We start from the raw sequence: 27,494 nt of genomic DNA, 5'->3' as shown, positions 1-27,494 counted from the left end.
GCTCTCTGCTCAGCAGGGAGCCTGCTTCCTCCTCTCTCTCTCTCTGTCTGCCTCTCTGCCTACTTGTGATCTCTGTCAAATAAATAAATAAATAAATCTTTAAAAAAATAAAAATAAAAAAAATAAAAGGGGACATTTAACCATAAGAAAGATTTTGAAAATTACCCAAAAGACTACCATACAGGTAGGTGCGCAAAAGTAAAACAATATATATAGAGAGACAGTGTTCTGGGTTAAATTATGTTCTCTCAAAAGATATGTTAACATCTTACTGTCCAAGTACCTGAGAAGCTGCCTCATCTCCCTAGCGTCTTTGCCTTGCCCTCTATGCACTACTGGCCTCCCTTGAGTTTCCTGAATATCAACCTCTTAGCTGTCTCAGGACTTTGAGTATACTATTCCCTCTACAGAAACAATCTTCCCTCCACTTTTTCTTTGCCTGGCTCCTTACTTCTGGTCTCAGCAAAAATGCTACTGTCTCAGAATGCTGTCTGTGACTATCCCCTCTAAGTTATCATCCCTATGATAAACTCTATCACAGTTCTCAGTTTGTAAAATAGAGAGGAATTGGGGGATTCTAACTTAAGGTAGTCAGCAACAGTCTCCTGAGGTGACATGTTGGCCCACTAAACAAACAAAACATTTTCATTATAATATTAAATACTATTGTTAAAAAGCTTAACCCAGGAGAAATAAAGTAGGAATTGATTTAACTGTATTAAAAGGATTGAAAATATGTTTAAATAAATAAATGAGGAAGGAAGGATAGGACTTCCTTTTAAAAGAGGTTTATCAATAAACGTAGAAGGAATGAGAGAAATGCAAAAGTCATCAATGGGCAAAACCATGGTAACTACTCTTTTAGGCAAGATCCACTAATGAATGCTAAAATTAGTGGGCAATAGCTTGAGGAAAAATAGTATATTTGTGTGGTCTCAAAGTTATTTCCTCCCAAGATTTTTACCAATTATGAAGAGAAAATGTGGGATTGCAGATCAGATCTTGAGACAGAAAAAGACATTGGCAGAAAAACTGATGCAATTTGAATAAGGTCTATATTTAGCTAATAGTATTATGCCAGCATCAACTTTCTGGTTCACTTAATTGAATTATGGTTATATAAGACATTAACATTAGGAGAAGGAGTCTGGAGGGTACAAAAAAACCCCTCTGTATTATTTTTGCAACTATTTTATCAGTCCAAAATTATTTCAAAAGAAAAAGTTTAAAACTTAAATTAAGTCACAGGGAAAAGAGAGCATTGATCCATCCAGATATAAAATTCTCTTGTTCTCCCTTCAGAAAGTAGGAAAAAAAACTTACTTGGTTCTTTAGACTTAGCTGGCCTAAAATGAATGTGCATATATCTACATAGAAAATTCAGGCTTAAAAAAAAAAAATAAAGTTTACCTTAAGAAGAAAGATAAAGCTGGAGGTCTCACATTCCCTGATTTCAAAAATTAGTACAAAGCTGCAATAATTAAAACAGTGTGGTACTGCCATAAAGAAACAGAGACTGACAGAATAGAATAAATAATTTAGAAATAAACCTTCACCTATATGGTCAAATGATTTTCATTCAGCAAGGGTGCGAAGACCATGCAACACAGAAAAGAGTGTTTTCAACAAATAGTATTGGTAAAACTTTATATGAAAGAATGAAGTTGGACCCTTTAGCTTATAATATATATAAAAGTTCACGCATTAAGAAAAAAAGTGAACTCATGATGGATCAAAGACTAAACACAGAAGAACTAAAATTATAAAACTTTTACTGGAAAACATGTGGAAAATCTTTGTGACATTGGCTTTGGCAGTGATTTCTTGGATATGACATCTGAAGCACAGGTAACAAAAATAAAAACAGATAAACAAGAATTCATCAAAATGAAGATTTTGTGTATCAAAGGACACTGTCAACAGAGAAAAGGCAACCCATGAACGGGAGCGAATATTTTCAACTCATATATTTGATATCCATAATATATAAAGACCTCCTACAACTCAACAACAAAAAACAAACGATATGATTAAAAATGGTCAAAGGACTTAAACAGACATTTCTCCAAATAAGATCTACAGATGGCCAATAAGCACAGGAAAGACATTCAACATCACTAATCATTAGGGAAAAGAAAATAAAAACCACAAGAAATATCTTTTCACATGCAATAGGATAACATTCACTAACAACAAGTGAAAATAAAAACTGCTGGTGAGAATGGAACCTTTGTGAATTCCTAGTGGGAAGTAAAATAGCATGTCCACTGTAGAAAACAGTACAGCTGTGACTCAAAAAACAAAACAGAATTGCCATATGATCTAGTAATTCTACTTCTGGAAAAAGAACTAAAAGCAGAAACTGGAAGAAGGATTTGTATGTCAATACTCATAGATGCATATTCATAATAGCCAAAAAGTGGAAACAATCCAAATATCCATTGATGGATGAAATGTCTCCACAACATGTGGTATATACACACCATGGAATATTATTTGGCCTTGAAAAGGAGGAAAATTCTGGCACACGCTACCACAGGAATGAACCATGAGGACATCGTGCTAGTACTAAAAAGCTAGTAATAAAAAAAAAAAAGTATGGTTCCTCTTATACTAAATATTTAGAGTAGTCAAATTGATAGAGACAGGAGCGCCTGGGTGGCTCAGTTGGTTAAGCAACTGCCTTCGGCTCAGGTCATGATACCAGGGTCCTGGGATCGAGTCCCACATCGGGCTCCCTGCTCAGCAGGAAGTCTACTTCTCCCACTGACCTCTCTACTCATGCTCTCTCACTTTCATTGTCTCTCTCTACCTCTCAAATGAATAAATAAAATATTTTTTAAAAATTGCTAGAAACAGAAATTAGAATGGCGCTTGCCAGGCGCTGGGTGGAGGAGACAATGGGAAGATATTATTTAATGGATATAGAGTTTCATTTTGGAAAGATGAAGACGTTGTGGAGATTAGTGGTAGTTCTACAAGACTACGAATGATTAATGTCACTGAACCATACACTTAACAACGGTTAAAATGGGGGCGCCTATATGGCTCAGTAATTAAGCGTCTGTCTTCAGCTCAGGCATGATCCCAGGGCCCTGGGATCAAGCCCTGCATTAGGCTCCCTGCTCAGCAGTAAGCCTGCTTCTCCCTCTCCCACTTGCTCTGCTTGTATTTCCTCTCTCGCTGTGTCTCTCTCTGTCAAATAAATAAATAAAATATTTTTTTAAATGGTTAAAATGTTAAATTTTATCTTGCATATATAACATCACAATAAAAAAAAATAAAATACATAGTTTTTGGTTCCAAAGGTCTAATTTGAGGAATTTTTTACCAAGAAAATAATTTGAAAAAAGTAAAAAAGTTTCATTTCTTATAGACATTCTTATTTAGAATAATACAACAGTAGGAAGAGCCTTAGTGCTTAATAATGAAAGAATGGTTAATTGAACTACTTTACAATCACACAGAGTAATAATGCAGCCATTGAAAGGATTTTAACAACAATGAGTAAATGCTCATGTTATTATGCTAACTGATGGAATTTAGAAAATAATGTTGAAATGTAATTATAATAATGTACAAATGCATGAAATTCTTTAAAAAAATAAATAAGGTGCTAACAATGGTTTTCTCGGGGTGGTGGGCACAAGGAGTGAATGTTTCTTTTTTCTTTTCCATTAGTTCAATAACACCCATATGTCTCTTATACAAATAAAATGTTTTGGGGGGAAAATAGCCATAAGGAGTAATTTCCCCAAGGCAGATCATCAACTCTGCAGGGTCTAAAATTTTTCTTTTTCTTCTTTTTTTAACCTGGGCTAACTTAATATAAGAATTTGGGAAATAAAAGAACTGTTTGGAACTTTCAAGAGTAAATAACTTTATTTTAGTTCTGACTGTGCAAGGCTCTGAGCTATACATCTGTATTACACAGACCAGGCCTGTATTATGAAAGGCAAGCTCTGAAACATGTACATGGATATGTCATTTTCATTACTCTTCTGGGGAAGAAACTAAGACTCAACGAAGCTGTTTAACTTACTCAGTGCCCCACAGATCAGAAGTGGCAGAGCTGAAAATCAGAGCCCCGATAATTCAATTCCTCAGTTTATATTTTGTCTACACTTCCAATCTCAAATACCATTGGGCCAAGAGGGGTGTGCCTAGGCATCTGAAAACCTGAATTTGTCAGAAAAGTTCTATACATCCGAAAGGACTGCAATGCACTCAGTATCGTTATGCTCAAGAATTTGACCAGAGAACCACCTATGGAGATATTCACTATGATATGCACAAATGAATACCTAGCACAATAAAATACACTCGACTGCATGTAATTTTAGACAAAAATACATGCAGGGGAAAAAAAAGTACTGCAGGAGCTACTTTATTGTATGGATCCCAAACTTCTGGGAAACTGAAGTAGAAGAAAGATGCAAAAAGTTACGAGAGATATGACAATCTTTATTTTAAAAAAGCATGCATTCAACAAACATTTAGTTGGAGCTGCAGTGGGCTACCTACAATACTAGCTTGGAACAAAAAATTACAGGCTTTAAATCTTGACAGTCTCTGGTTATATTTTAAACTATTTTCATATTTGATAAGAAGCCTTGTAAATTCAGGTAGGGAGGCTAATTTCAAAGACAGAGCATTTAGAGAATTCTGTGCTGAAATTTCTCTTATTCATCCAATGGGAAAGATTTTGCAAAATGGTTAAATTTGTGTTAACATAAGAATTTGACTAGAGGGCTAATAAATATAATCTTTTAACTGCAAGGCTTATAGCAGCATGACCACTTAAGAAGTAAAACATGTTTATTTTAGAAATTTTGATTCATCCATTTAGAGACAGAGCAGTCTTCTGTAATTCACCCGATAAAAACTGAACTTGCTAAACTACAAACATTTTTAATGCTCAGGCTGGCTCTCCCCCAAAGACTGTTCATTGTCAAGAAATTCAGGTTGATTTTGGCCTAACTGGTCTGAGCACAATGTGAAACTTCATCTCTTCCACCAAAATTACTTCCACAGAATGTTTATTCTTCCTAAAGACATTTATTTCTATAGATTAGTGCTTTTTAAAAAAAGATTTTATTTATTTATTTGACACAGAGAGAGAGAGACCACAGGTAGGGAGAGGGAGGGGGAAGCAGGTTTTCTGCTGAGCAGAGCGTCCAATGCAGGGCTCAATCCCAGGACCCTGAGATTGTAACCTGAACTGAAGGTAGAGGCTTAACCCACTGAGCCACCCAGGCGACCCTCAATTTATTTCCTTTCTTTCAACTACAGGTGTTAGTGCTACTAACTATGAATATGGTTAAAATATACCATCCAACCATGGTTTAAGCAATTCTCAGAATATTGACAGGGTGACTGTGTTCATATCTTCTGCTTCAACTGTCCACCCCAACAAATCTAAGATTGGCAGCCCCCTAATTCAAAAATCCCCCCATTATGCTTTAGAAATTAAGGCATGTTCCTAGGTTATTCTCTTCATTTCAAAACTCTTTCTCTGTATTTCCATCCTGTGGCTTTTGACAGGATTTTTGTCCAGTCTCTCAGAGTGGTCTGGTTCCATGGCTCTGGTTTATATTTTGGCCCTTTAGTCCTATCTCTCTGATCTCTCTCATTCCATTGTGTGTATTCCACTCATTCAAGGACCACTGGGGATAGAGAAGACATTATGCCCAATCCCTCTCCAGCTCCTGCCCCATGCCCTCAGTATCCCTGGGAGCCAGTTCAATAACTTGGGATCCCTCTGTCTGAGAAGGGGGAAAAACAAGAAGTTGTTCCAATTTAGGGCTTGATGCCAAACGACAAGAGAATATTAAAGAAAAAATCTGGTTGACTTGGCATATTATGATGACTGGATTCAGTAATTCAAAATGCCACTAGAAGATTAGATATCTTTGTCTTCAAACATAGAAAGTAATCAGGATGCTACCTAGAAATCTTCCGAATATGGGCTAATCAATGACAACCAACAATGCTTGAAATTACTACAACTGGATGATGCTAACCATTTCCTATTCCATTCTGGGAGGAGTCCATGAAATAGTTTTTCCAATTAACATTCTGGCTTAAGTAAAATATGGCCAGTTTTTCTCATTTCATGTTCAAAGCTATAAATTCTCACAAATAAAACTGATGAGTATCAAGAATCTTTTTAGTACTTTCAAAGTGTCACAAATTTACCTATTGCTTCAAAGGCAAAGCATGCAAAGATAAGAATTTATTTACTGGCTGATTCTATTATCTTTTTGTAACTTCAATAACAGATCATTTCAGAAATGCAGTCTTAACTAAAGACAGAAACTCTGCACTACTGCTAGATAAATGTAGAAATCGTCTTGAAAAAAAAAAAAGATTTTAGAGAATTTTTAAGTCCTCTATGTCTCTAAATGTTATGTCATGAAATTGTCTTGCAGGCAGAAGTTATTAAGAGTATATGAAAAGATTTTGTGAGCTATTTAAAAATGAACTCTCACTGCTGAAGAATTTTAATCTTATTTCTTAAATGTGGCTGGTATCTCGATTTCTGTTAAAATGCTAACATTATGAATTTACTAAATTGTTCTCTTTCTTCTAAAGAATAAATATGTGAGCTTTGCAGCATGCCATTGCTAAAGTCTTCCAGCGCATTTCATCAAGTGGCAAATGCCTTATTCAACAGACATTCAAGTGAACCAAAGAAAGAGGGCTGAGCTTGGCTAGGAAGGGTCTTTGCTCCACGAGCTATTATTGTAGGATTTACCCAATTCTGCTGACTAGTCAAAATACACTGATCAGTGTAGATTTTTCAGTGAAAATTTTCCTAGGGTCCAAAATCACTTGGAAGAAGCTATTTGGATCCTTATCTTTGAGTCGGTAATTAATTTTGAGAAAGGGAAGTATGTAACACCCAGGCAGAAGGCCACACAACTCAATGCACATTAGTCTATCTTTATAAAATGGAGACAAGGTAATATCAGAAATATTTTCAGGGGAACGAGTGCACGGGCCATTGCATGATGGGTCTTCATTCCATTTGGGAACTATCATAACCTCATTCAGATATTCAATCACTGGAACTTCATGCTGTCGTAAACAAGTACATTTGTAAAGAAGAAAAGGAGAAGATGCAGTGGCAACTTGTGAAAGCAGTCAAGTTTTGGCAACCTAAGCTTCTGGAATAAGGCAGCCCAAGCAGCCAGTTCATGGGTGTGCATTTGGTCAGATCCCGAAGAGCTAAGAGACAGGTAGAATGACGGAGGAGGGAAGAGTTGTAATGGAAAAGATCAGAGATGAGTTCTTTTGTCCAACACCATTCAGTTCTGGGAAAGGAGAAAAAATGCAACCTGAGGGCAGGATGCCAACTGCCACTCCTGGAAAGAATTCAGATTGCTTCATTCAGAGGAATCCTAGAAGTGGGGAACAGGACCAGGCAGCAGCATGCACCCCAAAGTTTGTATGAATGCCTATAGAAAAAACACAGTACCAACTCAATAGAAGTAAATGGGCATTTGAAGGTCGGGGTGGACCACAAATGCCCTGTCCACATGCAGCACCCAAAGTTGCCGCGGTTCCCTTCTTATGACTTTGACTACTCATTGTCAATTTCATTTTTTAGGTTTATTTTTTTAAAGATTTTATTTATTTATTTGACAGTCAGAGATCACAAGTAGGCAGAGAGGCAGGCAGAGAGAGAGAAGGAGAAGCAGGCTCACTGCAGAGCAGAGAGCCAGATGTGGGGCTAGATCCCAGGACTCTGAAGGCAGAGGCTTTAACCCACTGAGCCACTGAGGCACCCCATTTTTTAGTTATTTTTACATGTAGTTCTCTAGAATGTCTATGTTTTCTAGAACACCAATACAGCATACCCTTATTTTTTAAGCTCTCTTTAGTAGTCTCAAGTAATAGATAAATTCTGATGATTCCCAAATCATTGTATGGAGCCCAACTGAATTTCCACATCCAACCGGGGACTATATTCCTCTACCCCGGTGTTACACAGATGCCTCAGACCAACACGTGTAGCAGATCTCACCACTTCCCTCACCTTCCTGAATTATGGATCTTGGTGATCAGGATCTAACACATCACCTGGCACAAGGGGGCGGTTAATACAAATTAATAAATGAATACATCTACCATAGCCATAAATCAGCAAGAATAAGGAATAACTGAAACAGCACAACAAAGGAAAGAATGGAAACTAAATGATACCTAGTCATCATAATAGTTGTATCATATAACAAAAGCTTCCGTGTGCCAGGCATTTTTCTAAGTGCTCTGACTGCATTAACTCATTTAATCTATGTGCTTATTGAATGTTAACTACTAAGCATTGTGTAAGATGTGTCACGCACACATACACGTTTAGACTATCAGCCTACACAACTCTACTATTGATTTAATTTACAAAGCCACTATAAAGGAGACATTATCCCATTAGCTTCACTTTCTTTTTAAGGAAATGGGAGCAATAAAAATAATAATGATGGCTAGCATTTATGATAGCCTACCATAATCCACATTTCATGCTAAGTAATTCACAAAGAGGTAAGTAGAAACTCACTTACTAATACAGAAACCAAGTTTCAGGTCATATAATTCTTAAGTAACAGAACTGAAATTTGAACCCAGCTCTAGGCAAATTCAGTATCATTTTCATGGTAATTTTCACAATAAGTAAAAGATTAACTTACATTTTTGTTTATTCAGATAGGGACACATGCAACAAACTTCAGAAATGTTTTTATCAACACATAGTTACAGTCACCAACTTCCAGGGACTAAGTAAGGTGCATTTATATTAAATATTAAGTAGGGAAAAAATCTATTTTTGGTGTCAAATATTGAAGTGTTACCCCATATCCATAATAATCCCATTACCCAATGGTAAACAATGCCTCTGTTTCTCCAACTATAAAATGGGAATAATAGAAAATACATCTAACTGCACTGGGTCTAAATAAATGAATAGATTAAAAACATTTAGAAAAGGTTTTGGCATGCGAGGTCAATAAATTTTATATATTCATGTTAATATGTCAGCCAAAATAATTTCTTTAAATTACCAATATTACTCAATTTTCACAACAGTATAATGAAATTCAACATTATTCAATAGTTGTTTTCCTAGAAAGTCATGTACAATTCAAACTTTTAAATAAAACCGATAGTATTCTTTCTTAAATAAGCTTCATAGATGGATTATTTTGCACAGTAACCAATCATTTCCTTTTAGTATTTGTTTTTTAAAACAAAATTTTTGAGGTGCATCTGGGTGGTTCAGTCAATTAAGCGTCTGCCTTCAACTCAGGTCATGGTCTCAGGGCCTGGGATGGAGCTTCTCCTTCCCATCATTGGGACACTCTGCTCAGCAGAGAGCCTGCTTCTCCCTCTCCTTCTGTTCCTCCCCTAAACTCATGCTCTCTTTCTTTCTCAAATAAAGTCTTTTAAAAATAAAAATTTTAAAAGGAGAGGGAAAAGTGGAAAAACCTGGATTTTTATATATACTTTTCTATATACGAATTATATAAATAAGTATATGTTTATGCATATATGTATTTCTAAACACATATGTAATTTACTGAATACACAAGCAAAGTAATTCAGATGCTCAGTAAATTGCCACTTAATTGATCTGGAGATTCAAAAGAGTTAACGCTGCTTACGAATGCGTGAGCCATCCTCCAGGGGGTAGCTTGGACATCTACACATTCTCCGTACTTATTTTTATCCTTGGAACACTCTTCCGGAAACGCCATGTTGTTTCCAGGTTAGTGGAAGGGTCCTGCTAATTTACAATCTGCCACTTCTCCCTGCCTTCCTTTAGCCAGGGCTTTGGTGCTTTCATCTGCTCTCTGATTTGCAACTAGGAACCTGGGTGGAGAGAAGCATTACCCTAAATTGCTTCCATTTGTTTCTGTGCCCGCTCTGTCATTTCCACATCAGCACTTTGTTTCTCACCAGGCACCTGATAACTTCGATTCCTTTTTCAAGTTACTTTCAGTACCTCAAGAACCATCCCAATTAAGTTCATTATGTTGATGATTCCAACAACGCTACAAAGCAATTAATAACAATTTTGTCAGCGTTTTTACTCTGACCGCTATGTTCAGAGAGAACAGGAAATATATTTTAGGGTATCAAGTGCTAATTCACAGGCATGCAGAAATTATATGCCTCACAGTTTGACACCAAATCTTGTTATTATCTGGCTGCACATTATACCCATGAATTTCAAGCATGAGTGGGCAAAGCCTTCATTAAAAATTATGGACCCACACTTCAGGAAAAAAAAATGCTAACCTCAAAAGTAGGGCTGGCATGTGCTAAGCTTTCAAAAGCGCAGCTCTCTGTTTCAGCCTGATTAACCATTTGCACCTTTGCGTTTGTTTTGGAGAACAAAACCATCTGCAGTTGTTTTTTGTTTTGTTTTGTTTTGTTTTTTAAAAGGTTTTAAAGAGTAAATAATATGATTGGACACTGCAGTCTGTTTTTCCTGCAAGTAAACAGAGCAAGAGCTAAAGTCCAAGAAGCTGGCAAAGGATGTTTCTCGAAGGGAAGGAAAAGGGAAGGCAGGGGGATGTTAAGGCAGTCACAGACATTGCATCGGAAAAGAAGCACTTAACTTTCTGGAGCTCTACAGGTACCAGCCTTCCATTACTCTAGCTACGGTATTTGGTGACGAACAATGATTTTCACTTGCCATTCTAATGCTCAAGTGTCATCCCAGGACCTACACAATTCCATCCAATTCTCACTCCATTCAGTGTTTTCCATCTACCCGCCCCCCCATCCCAATCATCCCAGTGACCACAGGATTTCTCTGCAGATCCCTCCCTCTGACCGGCACCAGCCGTCACACACGTCACACACATGCAATACTCCAGTCTCTCAGGCTGCTGGCATCTTGTATTATGCGACCCTTGGTCCTCCACACCACCTTTCTTCTCCACTTGCACATTAGCTACAATCTGTCAGCCAGCTGCACCACAGCGAGGGTGCCAAAGAGCAGGGCAGACACTGACAGCTATTGACAGCATGGTCAATGATCACTTTTCCTATTGTGTGGGATCTCTGTAATTGGCTTTTGGTAGGCCTTGTTACTTTTTTTTAAAAGTTCCAAAATGCAATTTAATTTTTACAAGAACATTTCTAAGGTTTATTGTTTTCCATCTCTACTAAAACACCCTATACCCAACATTTAAAATGCAACAATATATGATTAATTTTTTTAGGATGCCACGGCAACCAAGGATTAAATTTGAATTTGAATAAAAGAACACAGCCTCCCTTAAAAATCTTCTCTTGGTTGGAAAGAATACTAATATAATTTTATGTGGAGTCTTGTCAAGAGCATTCAAGAAATGTCAGACTATATTTTTAGCCACAGAGTATGCCTAATCCCATAAGACTCTATCTCGCCTTTATGTTGACAAATGAACAGGACTGAAATATCAGGGATCTGAGCTTCTGTCAAGATCCACTTCACATCAAAAGTTGTTGTTCTTGTGCAGCTGTTTTCTCAAACTTCCAAATTAAAATTTACATTTACCTTATCTTATGATTACCTGGGTTTGCTATTGAATTCCTTTGTTGTCGTACCTTAATTGACTCCAAGCTTTACTTTCATAGACAAGTCAATGAACTTGTGAAAACGCAGCAGGAAAAGCAGATGAGAGACTCCTGATAATTGTCATTGACTAGGAAAATGTCATCTTCACTCATCTGCTCCCAAGTCAGCATCCTGAATGCTGTCTTTAGCCCAAATTCTACCCCCTTCATGTTTTCCTGCATACAATCTATTTTAGAGAATAAAAAATTAGTCCTTCACCCACATCTGTCTCTTGGACTTTACTAAAATAAATAGGACTAAAAGCATCTGGTGAGAAAACTATTGAAATTCGGGTCTTATTTTTGCCTCAAATAGTGGTAGAGAAACTTTAATAATATTTGGAACTCAGTGTCCATCAGAAGGGAAAAATTTTGAGACAAAGTTGAACAGCATTTAAAAACTCAAATTTACCTACTTCGTGTCAAGATTTTAAGATTCAGCATTTTTCAACACTACTTTTTAGACATATTTTAGTAAATAGGTGCTATTATTTATACACTCAAGAAGGTCTAGTCATCTTTTGGGAAGCATAGTTGACATGTACGTTTTCCTTAAATAATACAACTTTTCATTGTGAATTCTTCTTACTTAACATAATTTTTCATCACTTAACATATAAGCAGTGAAAATTCTGGCAAATGACATAACATTAACATCAGGGATATTTATAATTTAGAGTGACCTACTTAAAACTGACCTCATTAAAAAAAAAAAAAAGCCTCATTTAAAAAAAAAACAACAACCTCACCTAAAGAGTTTGCTATGAAAAATAGTGAATATAAAATCTTGGTGTTAGTTCATATTTATGTGGGAATGACAGCATAATGAAAATAAAAAGATGTTAAAATTAGTAAAAATTCTTCATTCAGAAAATGCAAATGGCAAACTGTATTTTAAGATGTTCCCATTTATGCAACACTGTAATTTTTTAAATTAAGTAACACTAACAATATTAATAGTCATAATTACACATGCTCTATCTTTTATCTCACAGCAGTTCACAACCGTATTGTCTAAGTAGTAATTATGAAAAGTAAGCCACCCCCTGGGCGAATGGCAATACTTACTAACATTCAATGAGAGGGAAAGAATCCAGTTAAAGCACATGGAGAACTGGGGGAGAGGGACGCTTGCTGGTGGGAGGGATGGCTGGCTGGAAGGAAGTCTATGGAAATGACACTATATTCAAATAGGCAAAATGATAAGCCGTTCTCTGCATTATGAGCTAGAAGGAGGGGAGGACTTACTTGTCCGGATAATGGGAGAGGCATTTAACTGCATAATTAGAGCCCAGGCCCAGACATAAAGCGGTCAGCTTTATAGCAAGGCTGGCATTCTTTCAGCGGAATCTGTTGTTAAGTATTAGAAGAAAGCCACAGTCAGATGCTCTGTAAGGAACCTAACGTAGGTTCTGGACTTGGCACTGGGGCCAAGGGAAACTTCACTGAACACTTGCCTGGCCCCGGTGCCGTGCGCAAGTCCTGCGGAAGCCAGGCCCCCTTTCATCCTTCTTTGCCTTCATTCCTGCTTCTTTTTGTGTGCAGTCTCCCAGCGCCAAAAGGTTCCTCCCCGGGATTTGCCTTCAGCTTTGATACTGGATGCTTCTGACCCCATAACATACATCAAAATATTCCCAAGCTTAACTTCCTAAAACCACCTGAGAGAAATGGTCCCAAACTTGCCCGTGTATTAGAAGCTCTGTAAACCTTCCAAAAATTCCAACACCCAGGCTCCAAACAAGCCAGATGGGAGTCTGGCACAGTTGTTTGTGAACCTCCCTGGGTCATTCCAATGCAAAAACGAATTTGGGAACCTAGATGTCCATCAAAAGAAGAATGGATAAAGAAGATGTGGTATACATATACAGTGGAATACTATGCAACCATCAAAAGAAAATAAATCTTGACATTTGCAAAGACGTGGATGGAACTAGAGGGTAGTATGCTTAGCGAAATAAATCAATCAGAGAAAGACAATTGTCATATGATCTCCCTGATATGACGAATTTGAGAGGCAATGTGGGGGGGGGGTTGGGGGGTAGGAAAGGAAAAAATGAAACAAGATGGGATCAGGAGGGAACCAAACCATATGAGACTCTTAATGTCACAAAACAAACTGAGGGTTGCCAGGGAGGGAGGGGGGTCGGAAGAAGGGGGTGGGGTTATGGACATTGGGGAAGGGTATGTGCTATGGTGAGTGCTGTGAAGTGTGTAAACCTGGCAATTCACAGACCTGTATCCCTGGGGCTATTAATACATTATGTTAATAAATAATAAATAATTAAATAATTTTAAAAAACCAAATTTGGGGGGGAAATGCCTTATGAAATTCAGGAAAGCAAGTGGGGGAAACCCACTAAGTAATAAGTTTGGTTCATTGTGCCTATAAAGAAACTAAGAGCTCAATACACACTGGCGCTTTAATGATACTTATATTCGTTTAAGATTTCCATACACGGGGCGCCTGGGTGGCTCCGTGGGTTAAGCCTCTGCCTTTGGCTCAGGTCATGATCTCAGGGTCCTGGGATCGAGCCCCTCATCAGGCTCTCTGCTCAGCGGGGAGCCTGCTTCCCCTCTCTGTCTGCCTGTTTGTGATCTCTGTCAAATACATAAACAAAAAAATCTTTAAAAAAAAAAAAAAAAGATTTCCACACACATGGTCATTAAGTCTTCATCCGCACATCATTTCCCTATGAAAAGCACAGCCAGCCAGTCAGTCAACAAATACAGCATGAGTGTTAGGGCTCTCTGCACCCACACTGGCTGTGGCCAACCTGCCTGCAATAACGAGCACATCGTTAACACTCCAGAAAGTGTTATGAAAACAGGGTGAGGTGTTTTGGGTTTGTTTTTGGTTTTGGAGGGGTTTTGTGTGTGTGTGTTTTTTGTTTTGTTTTGTTTTTTGTTTTTTCCCCCTTGCGCTTTCTTTAACTGTTTGGGTGGAATACGGCCGAAGCGGAACAAGGACTCTGGTTGTCCTAACAGCTGTGATTAGAGCACGGGCTCCCCGGCGTGTCAGAGGTTATAACAAACAGGGAGGACCAACCCTGCAGAGGACACACAGGTTTAGGAGGTGTGATGCAGATATTCCAGAACAGCAAGTGCCCCAGGTACGGTCCTCACACTGACCTTTCCACATTCCTGACCAGTGTCAGTGTCCAGCTGAATGCTCCCTGTTTATGAAGCATGAAAACACAGGACCAGTGAGCAGAGTTAGTGCTGAAAGTACAACCTATTTCACGTTCCTGGTATTTTTCTTTCTTTCTTTCTTTCTTTCTTTCTTTTTTTTTTTTTAATCAAATGAATCTGGATACCTCTTCATAGGGAATAGACTCTCTGATTCAACACAGCTGCCCCCTGCACCCCATATACACCTTTTATCTCAGGCCAGATGTTTCACACTTTTACTAGGCGGGTTTGGCCCTCAGGGCATTTGAATTTGCAACTCCAGTATTTATTATTTATGCCACTTGAACACAGAAAGCTACTGTCACTCATTAAAACCTCACAAAGATGACTTAGGCTGCTGAAAGCAATTTGGGAAGACATGAGTAGACTAAAGGATGTAGGACAGCAACTCCATACGGCTCAGCACGAGCCCCTGCCAGCCCGGTGAGTCTTGTGAGAGGCTGGTTGAGGCAAGGCCTGAAGGAGGTTCCCTCAGGAAGAGGAGGGTTACTTTAAATGCAATGATACTATAACCGTTTTTACCTTATTTAATGTGTCATAATGTTTATCTCTCATGTATCTGTTGTTATTCTGTAGGAGCTTGCTCTGTTATTTATTAAGTGAATAGATTTCATGGGTATGTGAGTGAGACCCTCAGAAGGATCCTGGACCACTATAGGTCTGTAACTTTGTAGCGTCAAAATTGGGTAAAATATTAAAAAATGACAGAGACAACTTACTTGATGAGTTGTATTATGTAGAAAATAAGTTTGTGGAAAAAAAAGTCATTTGAATGGAAGCAAAAAGATGGTATCTGAGGAAGTATCTGGACTAAAATCGTACTGAAATGAATTTGTACAATCTCCCATTTTAATAGAATATGCTATGAGCTTCAGAGGTCCTTTGAGACTAAAGAAAGTATTTTCTCAAAAATATTATGATCTCCAGACATAGTCAATTGGAAGTGTCAACATTTTCAGACAGATACCAATGACATTACCTTATAAGGCTAAAAACCTACAGTATATTAACAGGTACCAAGAATAATTAGTATGCTCGCTTTTTAAGTGTTCATAAAATCAAAATAATTTTTTAAAAAATTTGTTTTAATATACATGGATATATGTTATTTTCATATTTTAGAAAAAAATGAACTTTAAATGGTCTTGAAAAAGATATTTTTATCTGTATCAATATAATAAAATCAATCTGATTAGTAAATAAATTTCAACAATTTTACAATTTTAATTATATTTAATCCTTTTTTAATACTCAGAAGAACTGAATAATAAACTCTTATCATAAACTGTAAGGTCACTATATAAACAAATATTCATTCAATGAATGAAGGAATGAGTTTCGATATCTAGCACCTACTTAGGCAGAAAATTGGTTCATTTTGCTAATTTTTTGCTGAAGCAAAATAAAAAGCAATTTTTAAAATCTACACTCAGATTTGCCAAAAATCCTCTATTGATTCTATCATCTCTAGTTGAAACTGAAAATGCCAAATAGAAATTAGGATAATTATAACACAAGTCAAAGAAAAAAGTAGTCAGAACTTGAAAATTATTAGGTTTCATTTTTCTTCAATAGCTACAGTTTCACGGTATCTTTTATGATGTATTTTAAAACCTTTATGAGAGGTGCTATTCTTTTCAGTGAAAACAGATGGCTTCTCTCCAGGTTCCCTATTTCATCTCAAGCGCCTGACTCACTTAGGCATTATTTCTCATATATCCTCTGCTTAGAAGTCAAGAACAATTTGGAATTTTTAAGTTGGCACATGCAGTGTCCTAACTTTCTTTCAGTGAGCTCTGGGCTAGAGTATTAAAAGAAACTACTGATGTGGACCTAGTCATCGGTTGTATTTTATATGTTTGGAAATGTCAAAGGCATCTATTTGATATTCTGCCTAGCTTTTCAGTGCCATTACCATCATATGTTTGATTGACTACTTACCTTGTGCAATACACCATGTTCACCAAGCTACTAAAGACGTTCAGTGAGCAACTAGAGAGATTAGAGAAGGATACTGGAGGGAGCCAGGCCCAGGTCTGGGATAAACCTAACATATTTTGCCAGCCAGGGCAAAAAGGGAGTTTGTTTGTTTGTTTGTTTATTTGTTTTCCCAAATCAGCCTTCAGATATGTAAGCACAGAGAAGAATATATGCCAAACATGATTTTACTTAACCATTCATTATCAAAATATTGCCCCGCTCACTTAAATACTTCAATTTCTTGAAACATGATGTAATAATTTCCTTAAAGCAATGAAATGTAAGTACTAGGCGCTTCATTGCTATAAATTTCTTTTTGATGTTTATAGAACATTTAACTACAAATGCAACATACACTGTGAATATAAAAATCTTTACTGCTCTAAAAATCCTTGGGGCAAACAATTGCTAAAGGATAGCAATTTCATATAAACAAAACTTTGCGCTTAAATAACCAAGAACTGCACTCTCTTTTATTTATTTATTTGAGAGAGAGAGAGAGAGCGCGCGTGCGCAGAGGGAAAATGAAAGGGAGAAGCAGATTCCCCACTGAGCTTGATCCCAAGGACTGTGAGATCATGACCCGAGCCTAATGCAGACTCCTAACCAACTGAGCCACCCAGGTGTTCCTACAGTATCTCTCTTAATGATAGCATAATACAAAGCTATTCTTTTGTTTTCTTCTAGTCCCAGAAATAAGATGCTTTCATATTGGTCAAAAGCAAATAGGAATAAATAGCTGAGTTTTCTAAAATTTTAAAGTAACAGTTTGGCCGGGATGTGATGTACTATCACTTAGCACCTAAAAAGAGACACACTCCCCTTGCCCAAACTAATGACAAAATTCAACAAATTTTACTGACACACTGGGGGAAAAGTATGAAACAAACTCTCTGTCTATATTCCACATCTTATTAAGATCTGTGATTAAATATTCCTAAGAAGATTATTCAGCTTGGCAGGATACTATAGTAGTTGAAAACATTGAAGACTTTGGAAACTAACTGAAAACTTACACACATGCCCACGAACACACAGAAATAGCAATAGCCCACAAGAAGAGGCACTACATAAAAGTTTTTAAAAAATTATAAGGGAACTAATCCGACTACTTATAAAATCACTTTTACCAAAAAACAAAAAGTACATAGCTTCTTTTCTGAGATTCTAATCGATGCTGATATTAGCAAACAATATTCATTTCATTGTACAATGACTTCCAAAGGAAAAATAAATACCAATGTTTCCTGGCTTTTATTTAAACTTCAGGAAAATGATCAATGGTACTTTAAAAGTGTTGAGTATTATGTTAGGAAAATCATAAAGAATGTGTGGACAACCCTTTTTTCCTCACCCGCCTCGAGGAAGTATAAACCAAGTAATAGAAATAAAGCATAATGGAACAGAAAGATGCTGAAACTGCATTGGGAATGGGAAAGATGAACAGGGAACGTGTCCTGCCTCTATGGGAACGTCTCTGTGAGTGATGGCCATCATGTCTTCCTATCTTACTGCAGTTCAATTCAGTACACTTCCATAGACGCCTTTCATGCTTAGAATAAAATAGTCCATAAATTTTTAATAAATGAATATAAATTACATATAATATACCTATAACATATTATGGAATTTCCTATAGACATTGAATTTAGAAGAGTTGGAGGAGAGCCCGAATTTGTGCTCCTATTCTTAAACATCTCTGTGCTACAACCTATTTCGCTCAGAAATTCTTTATTTCCTGCCAGAGTGTTAATACTTTAAAAATCCAAGGGTCCTGAAAATTAAAAGATTCTTGATCACCATTTGTGATGCTCTCTGAAAATAGGTTAGACTCTCCTGTCTTATTAATTTTTTAGTGAGAACTTATTATTTTGAAGGAACATGAAACACAATGCTAAAATATTTATAGAGACATTAAAATATTTATATGTGCAAAAGTAAAATGACCATATTTGGTTCTAAATTTTCTAATGGATAAAAAGGAAATATAAAAAATAATTCTCCTCTTATGCTGTCTGTTTCGATCAAATGGCCAAATGAACTGGCAATGATTTTTGACAGTTACAAATACTATTAAATCTACTGTCCTTTGGGTTTGTCTGTGTTGATGCCCTTCCCAGATTCTCTGCACTACTGGTACACTCCATTCCCCAAGAACATAACACCCACCCAGTGTACTAGGCCAAAGGGAGATTTTCTCTGCAACCATATTGACCACACCTTCCCTTGCCTCCTTACCCACCTCTCTCCTGCTTCTCTCATCTCCCTACAGGGTTCTCTGAAGCACTCTTCCTCAACAAATCTTGTGCCCCCAGATCTGTGATGCATGCTCTTTTATTGGGATTCTCATTCAGCACAGAATCTTTCTAGATAGAATAAATTATGACCTCATTAAATTATTGATCCAGTTTATGCTTGCACTATACAAAATAATGAAATGAAAACTATAGACTTATCAAATATGTGGTTAACCAATCATAGAGATAACTGAGGTCATGAACTAGCTCCAACAAACAGGCAGAGAAAAAGAGCAAATGATAAAAACTCAGAGTAATGTCAAGTTCTTGAGTCCAGCTCCAGTGGTTAAATATCTCATTTGTGTCCTTCTGTTTGTCATATATACTTGCTCAATGAGTTTGCTAACTCTGATCCTTCTAGTCTGTCTATCATGGTATAAATCCTTTTCCATTATTTAAATTCAGCAGAGCTTTTATTGCTACCTTATTTCAGATACTAAATCAATTCAATTGTGCTTTTTACTCTGCCATTTTGATATAAGTGGAAGAGAAATAATTAGAAAACTGGCATTGATCATAATATGAATTGCCAAGCTCAATTCCAGACAGAAAAATAAGCTAGATATGATGTCAGTTATACTATAAACTATTGTTCACTGACAATGTTCACATCTGCACAGCAGTCCACAAAATAAGGGAAGGTGTATAATAGACAATATTAAACTAAATAAACTACTATTAATTTGGTGATATGAAAATAACAGAGATAATCACAACCCTACCATAGTGAGCATGAAATAGTAATAAAAAATAAGCAATGAGCACAGGACACCAACACAAACTCTTGCCAGATTTTAAGTTAGTATGTATATATAATTTAAAATGTTATTTCATATTTTCTAACTTTAAGTCAGAAGGAATATTTTACTCTCAGAGCTGCAGAAACATTCTCTCCCTCTATTCTATTCCAGATTTATAAATAAATACTAATTCAGGAGTAGAAATTATTCTCAAGCATACACTATTCTTTAATTTTTCTGCCTCTGTCCACTGAAGTCTAACCAATTTCTGTCTTATGTGGTAATGGCTCTCTGCTTAAGTGGCTGAAGGGATATATCTCAACCTAGCTTCCTTCCATCCCCAGAGCCAGGAGCAAAACTATACCACTGACAGCAGTTATGACCACTAAAGGAACCCTCTGGCAAGATCTCTGGAACTCCATCTTCATGTTATCTACGAACACCCTTTAGACCCAAAGAATACATCATAATTTGGGGATAATGACACTAACAATCTATTACTTCCATCCAAGGGTGTTTACAAGCATATGTCCTCCTGGCTATGGAAATAGGCTTAGCAAGCTTAGAGGGGCAGGGGCATGGGAAGACTCTGAACTATCTAGTTCTCCCTCCACCTTTTCAGCATTCTAGAGTGTCCATTTCATGACACTGGGTCACAAAAGGGAGCAAGAAGGAAACAAGAAAAAAGAAATGGAGCTTAATGCATATGTACTCTTAGGACCTCTTTATTCTTCAGTGAAGATTTCTAAAGCATCTATTTCACACCAGGTACTGTGGTGAGTGCCACAAGTGGTGCTGGAACTTCCCTCAGGAAGTTTCCAATCAGCTTTACCTCTTAAATTAACAGTCTTTTGGAACAAAGGTAATAACAATATAAATATGAATTACACAATCTCTGAAGACATAGAAAACGTGTGAAAAATAGGAAGGCAAAATCAAAATCAAATATTTAGAGGGATCATACAGTATTTACACAGGAAACAGGCACAATTAAAATAGAAGGGTGAAATATATCTTTAAAAATGCTTTCTTTCTTGGGGCACCTAAGTGGCTCAGTGGGTTAAAGCCTCTGTCTTTGGCTCAGGTCATGGTCCCAGGGTTCTGGGGTCGAGCCCCACATCGGGCTCTCTGCTCCGTGGGGAGCCTGCTTCTTCCTCTCTCTCTGCTTACCTCTCTGCCTACTTATGATCTCTGTCAAGTAAATAAATAAAATCTTAAAAAAAATGCTTTCTTTCTCTAAAAATTATATTCTTGAGAGATTCAATAGAGAAAATTAAGCAAATATTAAAATTTTATTTCTTGTTATAATCCAACTACCAGGGCTATATTTTATCAATCTAAAGGCATTTCCACATGAACATATTGACTACATTTGTCTAGCTCTAATGGAACTCTGAATTTCAAAAAGGAAAAATAAAGTCTCTTAAAATCATACACAGTTTTTAAAGAAATGGTCACTATAAAAATGTGAAAGAAAGGTAAATCCAACTGGCAAACAATGAAATTGTTTTTTTCTATGAATGACATCTCTTTATGGTGGAAGCTTAGCTAGTAGTAGCACACACACATGCACAGAAGTCCACAGATAATCCTTTCAAAAATATGTTGAGGCTAACTAAGATCCCATGAGTATTAGGATTTGATATATATCATATTTGGTTTTATGATGAAAAAATGCTTTATGACTTCAGTTTTTATCATATTATCATCACCTTTAGGTCACAACTCAACTTCACCTCATGTGTGCCCTTCCTCCCCCACCCACAACCATGAACCTCAAACCTGGACTCTGATATCCCTATCACTATCATAAGCCAGGTTACCTTTTATAGCTGTAACAGAATAGCCACTAGAGCAGGAAGAAGCAGGAGCTGGGGAAAAGGTATAGAGAGACAGGAAGTGATTTTTCCTTCTGATAGTAAATGAGAAGGAGAAGCAAACGCCATCTTGACGTCCTCAGCCTCACCTGTCATCTTAGACCTGAGTAGAGCTTGTGACCCCTTCTGAAGGAGGGATGGTAAAACGAGAGAAATGTGCTATGGGACGGGCCAACACCTCTGTTCCTTGTTCAATGACAGAGTGTGGGCAAATTTCATGACAGAGCTCTTCTCTGCTCCTGTCGACATGATGGACAGATCAGTGCTGAAGGATACCACCCACCACTTTAAGTATTACTTTTTACTAAGTTGTTTTTTTTTTTTTAAATCTATTTGACAAAAAAAAGTAACTTTAACCCTGATAATGTTTTTTTTGTTTGTTTGTTTTTTGTTTTTTGGTCCTCTGCATGAAGCATCCCACAGAGCTAAGAATAGTCAGGATGGCCCAGGAAATTGAACCTAGTAGAGTCTGATGCTCTGTAGTGTGAGGGGCAAAGACAGTTGTGAGACTAGTTGAGATCAGCTATGCCTGGGGAATGTATCAGTCCCAGTATGCCTTTTAAAACCATGGGGAAGTTCTGAACTATTTCCATAAAAGAAAAATTTTCCATTTCAGAAATACATTAAAAGGCACACTTTTATTGGAAATGTAAATAGTCACTTACTTTTCCATGACAGTCACCTTCATCATTGATATTCACTTCATGATGAGAATTCTATAGACAAATGAAGGTCAAAGCTCCTCAGACTCCTCTCATGAGGAAAACTATTATTTTTTAAAATGTTATCAATGCACACATAGGTAGACATATAAATATTTATATGGAAACTTACCACTTAGTCGGTGAATAAAAATGGGAATAGAAATGATGTGCTCTGGGAAGCCTCCCTGTGTGACTGTACTTTCAAATCAGAAGGGCACTGTGTTTCTTTTGCCATTTCTATCTCTGTGTCTAACAGGGAAAGGTCAATATTTCATATAACATAAGCAGCAAAGGACTTTGGATTGATTCTCTCTCCGTTTACAGAAAGAAAAACATGGGAGGCCCCAGAAGGTGAAGTGACTTAAGATCACACTACTGGGTTAAACCTCAAACACAGTTTTCTTGATTCTCAGTCCTGTCCTACCTCGGTGGTACTGGAAGTATTGATCACAGTAATCTACAGCATTGAAAAAGGTAAAAAGTTACCAGGTTAGCTAGCAAAAATAGAAGGCATTACAGTAGTAGATTTAGGAAAAACTATGAAGGTCAGCCAGACCTCAGAGGGAGAGAAAAGCCACAGGTGAACTGTGGAATTATTTGTATTCTGCTAAGCCACAAGAGTAGGGCAGATGAGTCCACAGTAGAAATCCAGTTAGAAAAGGTAAAGGTCTTTGGTCGAAGGTGCTCCAGGCGTTTTCCTCTCAAGGCTGTCCTAGAAATTGGACCCCACCTTATAATTCAAAAGGGAAAAAAATCCCAATTAAAAAAATAAAACTAATAAATAGGGGCAGAGCCACATATGGTATTAGAAACACTGTCTTGAGGGAAAGTCTGGGGAGGGTTTAGATAGAATTGGGCCACAAACAAATAATGATGTCGTCACGGGAAAGAAAATAATTTCTGAATCAAATGGTGGACTTAAGCCTGAAAACTGTAGCGTAAGGTCCTAGGGCTTGCTGGTCTGGTGCTTCTCCCCTAACTTTGATCAGGCGCAGAGTTGCATGGAAGTCAGGAAGTAATGGATCATATTGCCTTAGTGTGTTCTAACACGGGTGACTGGAGAAAACTCCAGACCTTGGTCTAGAAACTGGACCAAAGGCCCGGGATAAGCTGGGAAAAACATGAACAGCTGCAATAAAGCACTTATATCTCCCTCGCACTGCCAGCATCACGGGACCACATACTTCATCTTCATAGAAAACCTATAACATGGATAACAACTATTAGCCCCCTTAAAGAAATGTGCAAACTGGGGCTCAGTGGATTGCATTATTATTTGTGGAAGATAAGCCAGATGTAACAAGGTCAGAGAATCCAAATTTCTGAATTCTCTTTCCCATTTTATTAAGCAGATTCACCATAAAATGCAGTAAAAAAGAATATCACAATCCCAGTTAGTGCAGAAATTTTTCAAAAGGTATCACCTTATATTTCATGGAAATCACATGTTTAAAGTTTTCCTTCTACTTTCTCTTCTAAAAGGGAAATAGTTTTAGAAGGGACATAGTTTTCCTTCTAAATAGTTTTTCCCAATGGAAACAGAAATTTGTGACATGAGGCAGCCTTCTCTTAATATCTGGCTTTTTTTTTTTTCCTGAAGAATTTTTTGCATTTTTTTATATAAGCTCTGTGTCCAACATAAGGCTTAAACTCACAACCCTGAGATCAAAAGTCTCATGTACTACCTACTGAGTCAGCCATGTTCCCTGACGTTTGGTTTATTATCTAGTTGATTACAAATAAAATAAATCAGTTTTCAAAACTAGATTTTAAAGTTAATGGAATGGGATCCATTTGGTACTTTGTTCTATTAACATTCTAAAACTGAACAGGTATGGGAGGAGGCTCAAAAATGAGCTATAAAAACCCCTTGGTAGTTCCTTAATATTTTTAGAGGATGATCACAGTAGTAGCAGGTTTCCTGTCTCCTGAAAACATTTGTTCTAGGTAAGACACAAAAGTATCCACAGGTAAGACAAAGCTATCCACAGAAAGGGCAGTAACAGTTGCAACAATCGTTCCTTGGGACACTATTTATAGGGGCATGTCCCTGCAAGTCTTGTTTAGGTAGGGCACCCTCAGCTTTGGTAGGTCCTCTCATTTTCAAGTGAAGATGAATAACGCCAATTATGATTAACTACACCTATGAGAGGTGTCAACAAAGGTTAACATGTTCCATTTTTATGAGAGTTATGCTCTTTGTACTCTGAGATTCTCTTATAAACTCATAGGACCTAGAACTTTCAAGCTACATATTGTACTTCATTAATCCAATGGTTAAAACAGAGGTACGCATCTGTTAATGGACACATGGGTTGCTCCCATATCTTGGCTATTATAAATAACACTGCAATAAACATAGAAGTGCATACATCTTTTTGAATGAGTGTTTTGGTTTTTGGGGGGTAAAGAAGACATGGCATGTATATACCATGGAATATTACTCAGCCATAAAAAAGAATGAAATCTTGTCATTTGCAAAAACATCAATTGACCTAGAGGATATAATGCTAAGCAAAGTAAGTCAGATAGAGAAAGACAAATCGTAAGATTTCATTCACATGTGTAATTTAAGAAACAAAAAGAGACAAATAAAAACCCAGACCTTTAATACAGAGAACAAACTGAGGATTGATGGAGGTGATGTGGCGGGGGGCACTAAATGGGTGATGGACATTAAGGAGGGCACTTGTGATGAGCACTGGGTGTGAGATGTAAGTGATGAACAACTAAATTCTACTCCTGAAACTAATATATATATTTTTAAAGATTCTATTTATTTATTTGACAGTCTGATCACAAGTAGGCAGAGAGGCAGAGAGAGAGGGAGAAGCAGGCTCCCTGCTGAGCAGAGAGCCTGAGGCAGGGCTCAATCCCAGGACCCTGAGATCATGATCTGAGCCAAAGGCAGAGGCTTTAACCCACTGAGCCACCCAGGCACCCCACTCCTGAAACTAAATTACACTGTATGTTAACTAACTCGAATTTAAATAAAAGCTTGAAATAAAAACAAAAGCAAACAAACAGACAAACAAGAAAGCAGACCCTTAAATACAGAGAACGAATTGGTGGTTGCTGGAGGAGAGGTAGGTGGGTGGGTGGGGGGGTGAAACAGACAAAGGAGATTAAGAATACATTTATCTTGATGAGCACTGAGAAATGTATAAAACTGTGGAGTCACTACATTGCACACCTGAAACTAATATAACACTGTGTTAACTATACCTGAATTTAAAAAATGCTTTAAAGATTTTACTTATTTGACACAGAGACAGAGGGAAAGAGAGAGAGCGCAAGCAGGAGGAATGGCAGGCAGGGGAGAAGCAAGCTCCCGATTGAGCAGGGAGCCTGATGCAGGGCTCGATCCCAGGACACTGGAATCATGACCTGAGCTGAAGGCAGATGCTTAACCCACAGAGCCACCCCGGTGCCCCACCAAAAATGTTAAATGAAACAGGAAGTTACTCTCTTGGCAGATGAGCTCAGCATGAAATATGGTTTGTCTATTTGTTGTAGGCTTAAAATAATAAATACTAGCAATGCAAAGTTAATTTTGTAGGTTCAATGAGGAAAATAAATGTAGAAAACTATTTGAAAAGCCCTAACTACGCTTGTGGTGAGCATAGCATAACATACAGAGATGATGATTCATTATGTTGTATACCTGAAACTAATGTTAACTGGGTGTCACCAGTATTCAAATCAAAAAATTAAATAAAAATAAAACAATATGAATAAAATTGTAAAAGATGTGTTGTGAAAAAGAAATTTTTAAAAATAACAACAGTTGTTAAAAATCTTTCATATGGTCTTCTGAGACAGGCCAGACAATATTCCTTACCTGAAACTTGCACAGGTCAAAAACAACAATCTTCACAAAATTATTTAGAACATCACAAGGAAGTTTCTGTTAATGTCATTAAAGTGTGTATGTTGGTATGCTCATATGTATACAGATAGATACACAGGTATTTATGTCATAAACAAATATTTCCTGGTGGGCAGCCATCATTAATATGATAATTGCATGAATTTTTCCCCCTAAGGTAAACAGATATTGCAAATAATCTCTAAATTTATCTGTACTCGTGAATTTGTTCCACTCAAGAGAGAAGTAACTCTTTTACTCTAAACCCATCAAAAGCAGTGTCTATCCAACATTATGAACATTTTCTTCCATCAAATGTTTGAAATGGGTGAAGTCAAAATTTCTTACCATCCAGGCTGTGACAAAGTCCCCCATCCAGGTCCCTACTGCAGCTAATTTCATGAAACTTTCATTTCGGATGCCCATATAGTCTGTAATGATATATGCTCTGTGGAAACAAACACACAAGACATTGTCCAGACTGAGAGAGCCGTATCAAAGACTTCTGGTTCAACAACACGCAAAGGGACTTCCCCCCCTTTCAACATGCTCTCCTGCCTTTGTCGCATCACATATGCTTACAGATCTGAAAGGCTAGGAAGACTTCTGAGGGTGTCTGGGTCAGTTCCAATTAGATCTGAAGACTGACTGTGGCTATACCAATTACCAAGTGCATTTCATTTTCAAGTTGTAAGACTGACAACAGTTTTTGAAAAATCAAACAGAAATACTCAGTAACGGCATCATTTCATGCTCACTCAGGTATGCAGAGAGTGGAAACAATTCCTGTATCAGAGTAACTTGAAAGGGAAGAGAAAAGCTTGTTTTTCCTCCAGTTCTGTTGACTCAGAACCATTGAAGAGGTACTGGGACTAGGCTTTGGATATAATATTATACCTGAACGATGGTCAAAAAAATGTTCATTTGAGAAAATTTCCACACAATAAAGAAATGTAAAATTTCATTCAAAAACATGTGGTTTAAATTATTAAATACCAATAACCAGATTTAATATCATCTCTTTTTATGTCACAAATTCTTCTGCTTCATGGTCTTCATGACCCAAAGAGAGATTCAAAGGCACAATTGATCATTAAATACAAGAACAAGACTATGCTTATTCCATGTAATGTTCATTTCCTTTCCCTCATTTGATATTCAAGAAAATCCTAGTATTATTTTCTCATTGTACAATTTTTCCAGGAAAACTGGGATACAGGGAGATCACTTAA

The 27,494-nt window shown here is 37.1% G+C and overlaps 1 protein-coding gene across 4 annotated transcripts in view; it reads right to left on the bottom strand.

Annotated features, from left to right (window-relative positions):
• Positions 1 to 27,494, bottom strand: part of TMEM117 (transmembrane protein 117) — a 476,788-nt gene that overhangs the window by 207,524 nt on the left and 241,770 nt on the right. For all 4 annotated transcript variants that reach the window (XM_059404805.1, XM_059404806.1, XM_059404807.1 and 1 more), the window contains one exon: positions 26,611 to 26,710. In XM_059404805.1, coding sequence (XP_059260788.1) covers positions 26,611 to 26,710 — 100 coding nt within the window. The remainder of the gene's footprint in view (positions 1 to 26,610; positions 26,711 to 27,494) is intronic.

The sequence above is a fragment of the Mustela nigripes genome, chromosome 6 (genome assembly GCF_022355385.1).
Source record: "Mustela nigripes isolate SB6536 chromosome 6, MUSNIG.SB6536, whole genome shotgun sequence".
NCBI lineage: Eukaryota > Metazoa > Chordata > Mammalia > Carnivora > Mustelidae > Mustela > Mustela nigripes.
The sequence above is the reverse complement of the archived record's forward strand: the minus strand, read 5'-3'. Positions and strand labels throughout refer to the sequence as shown.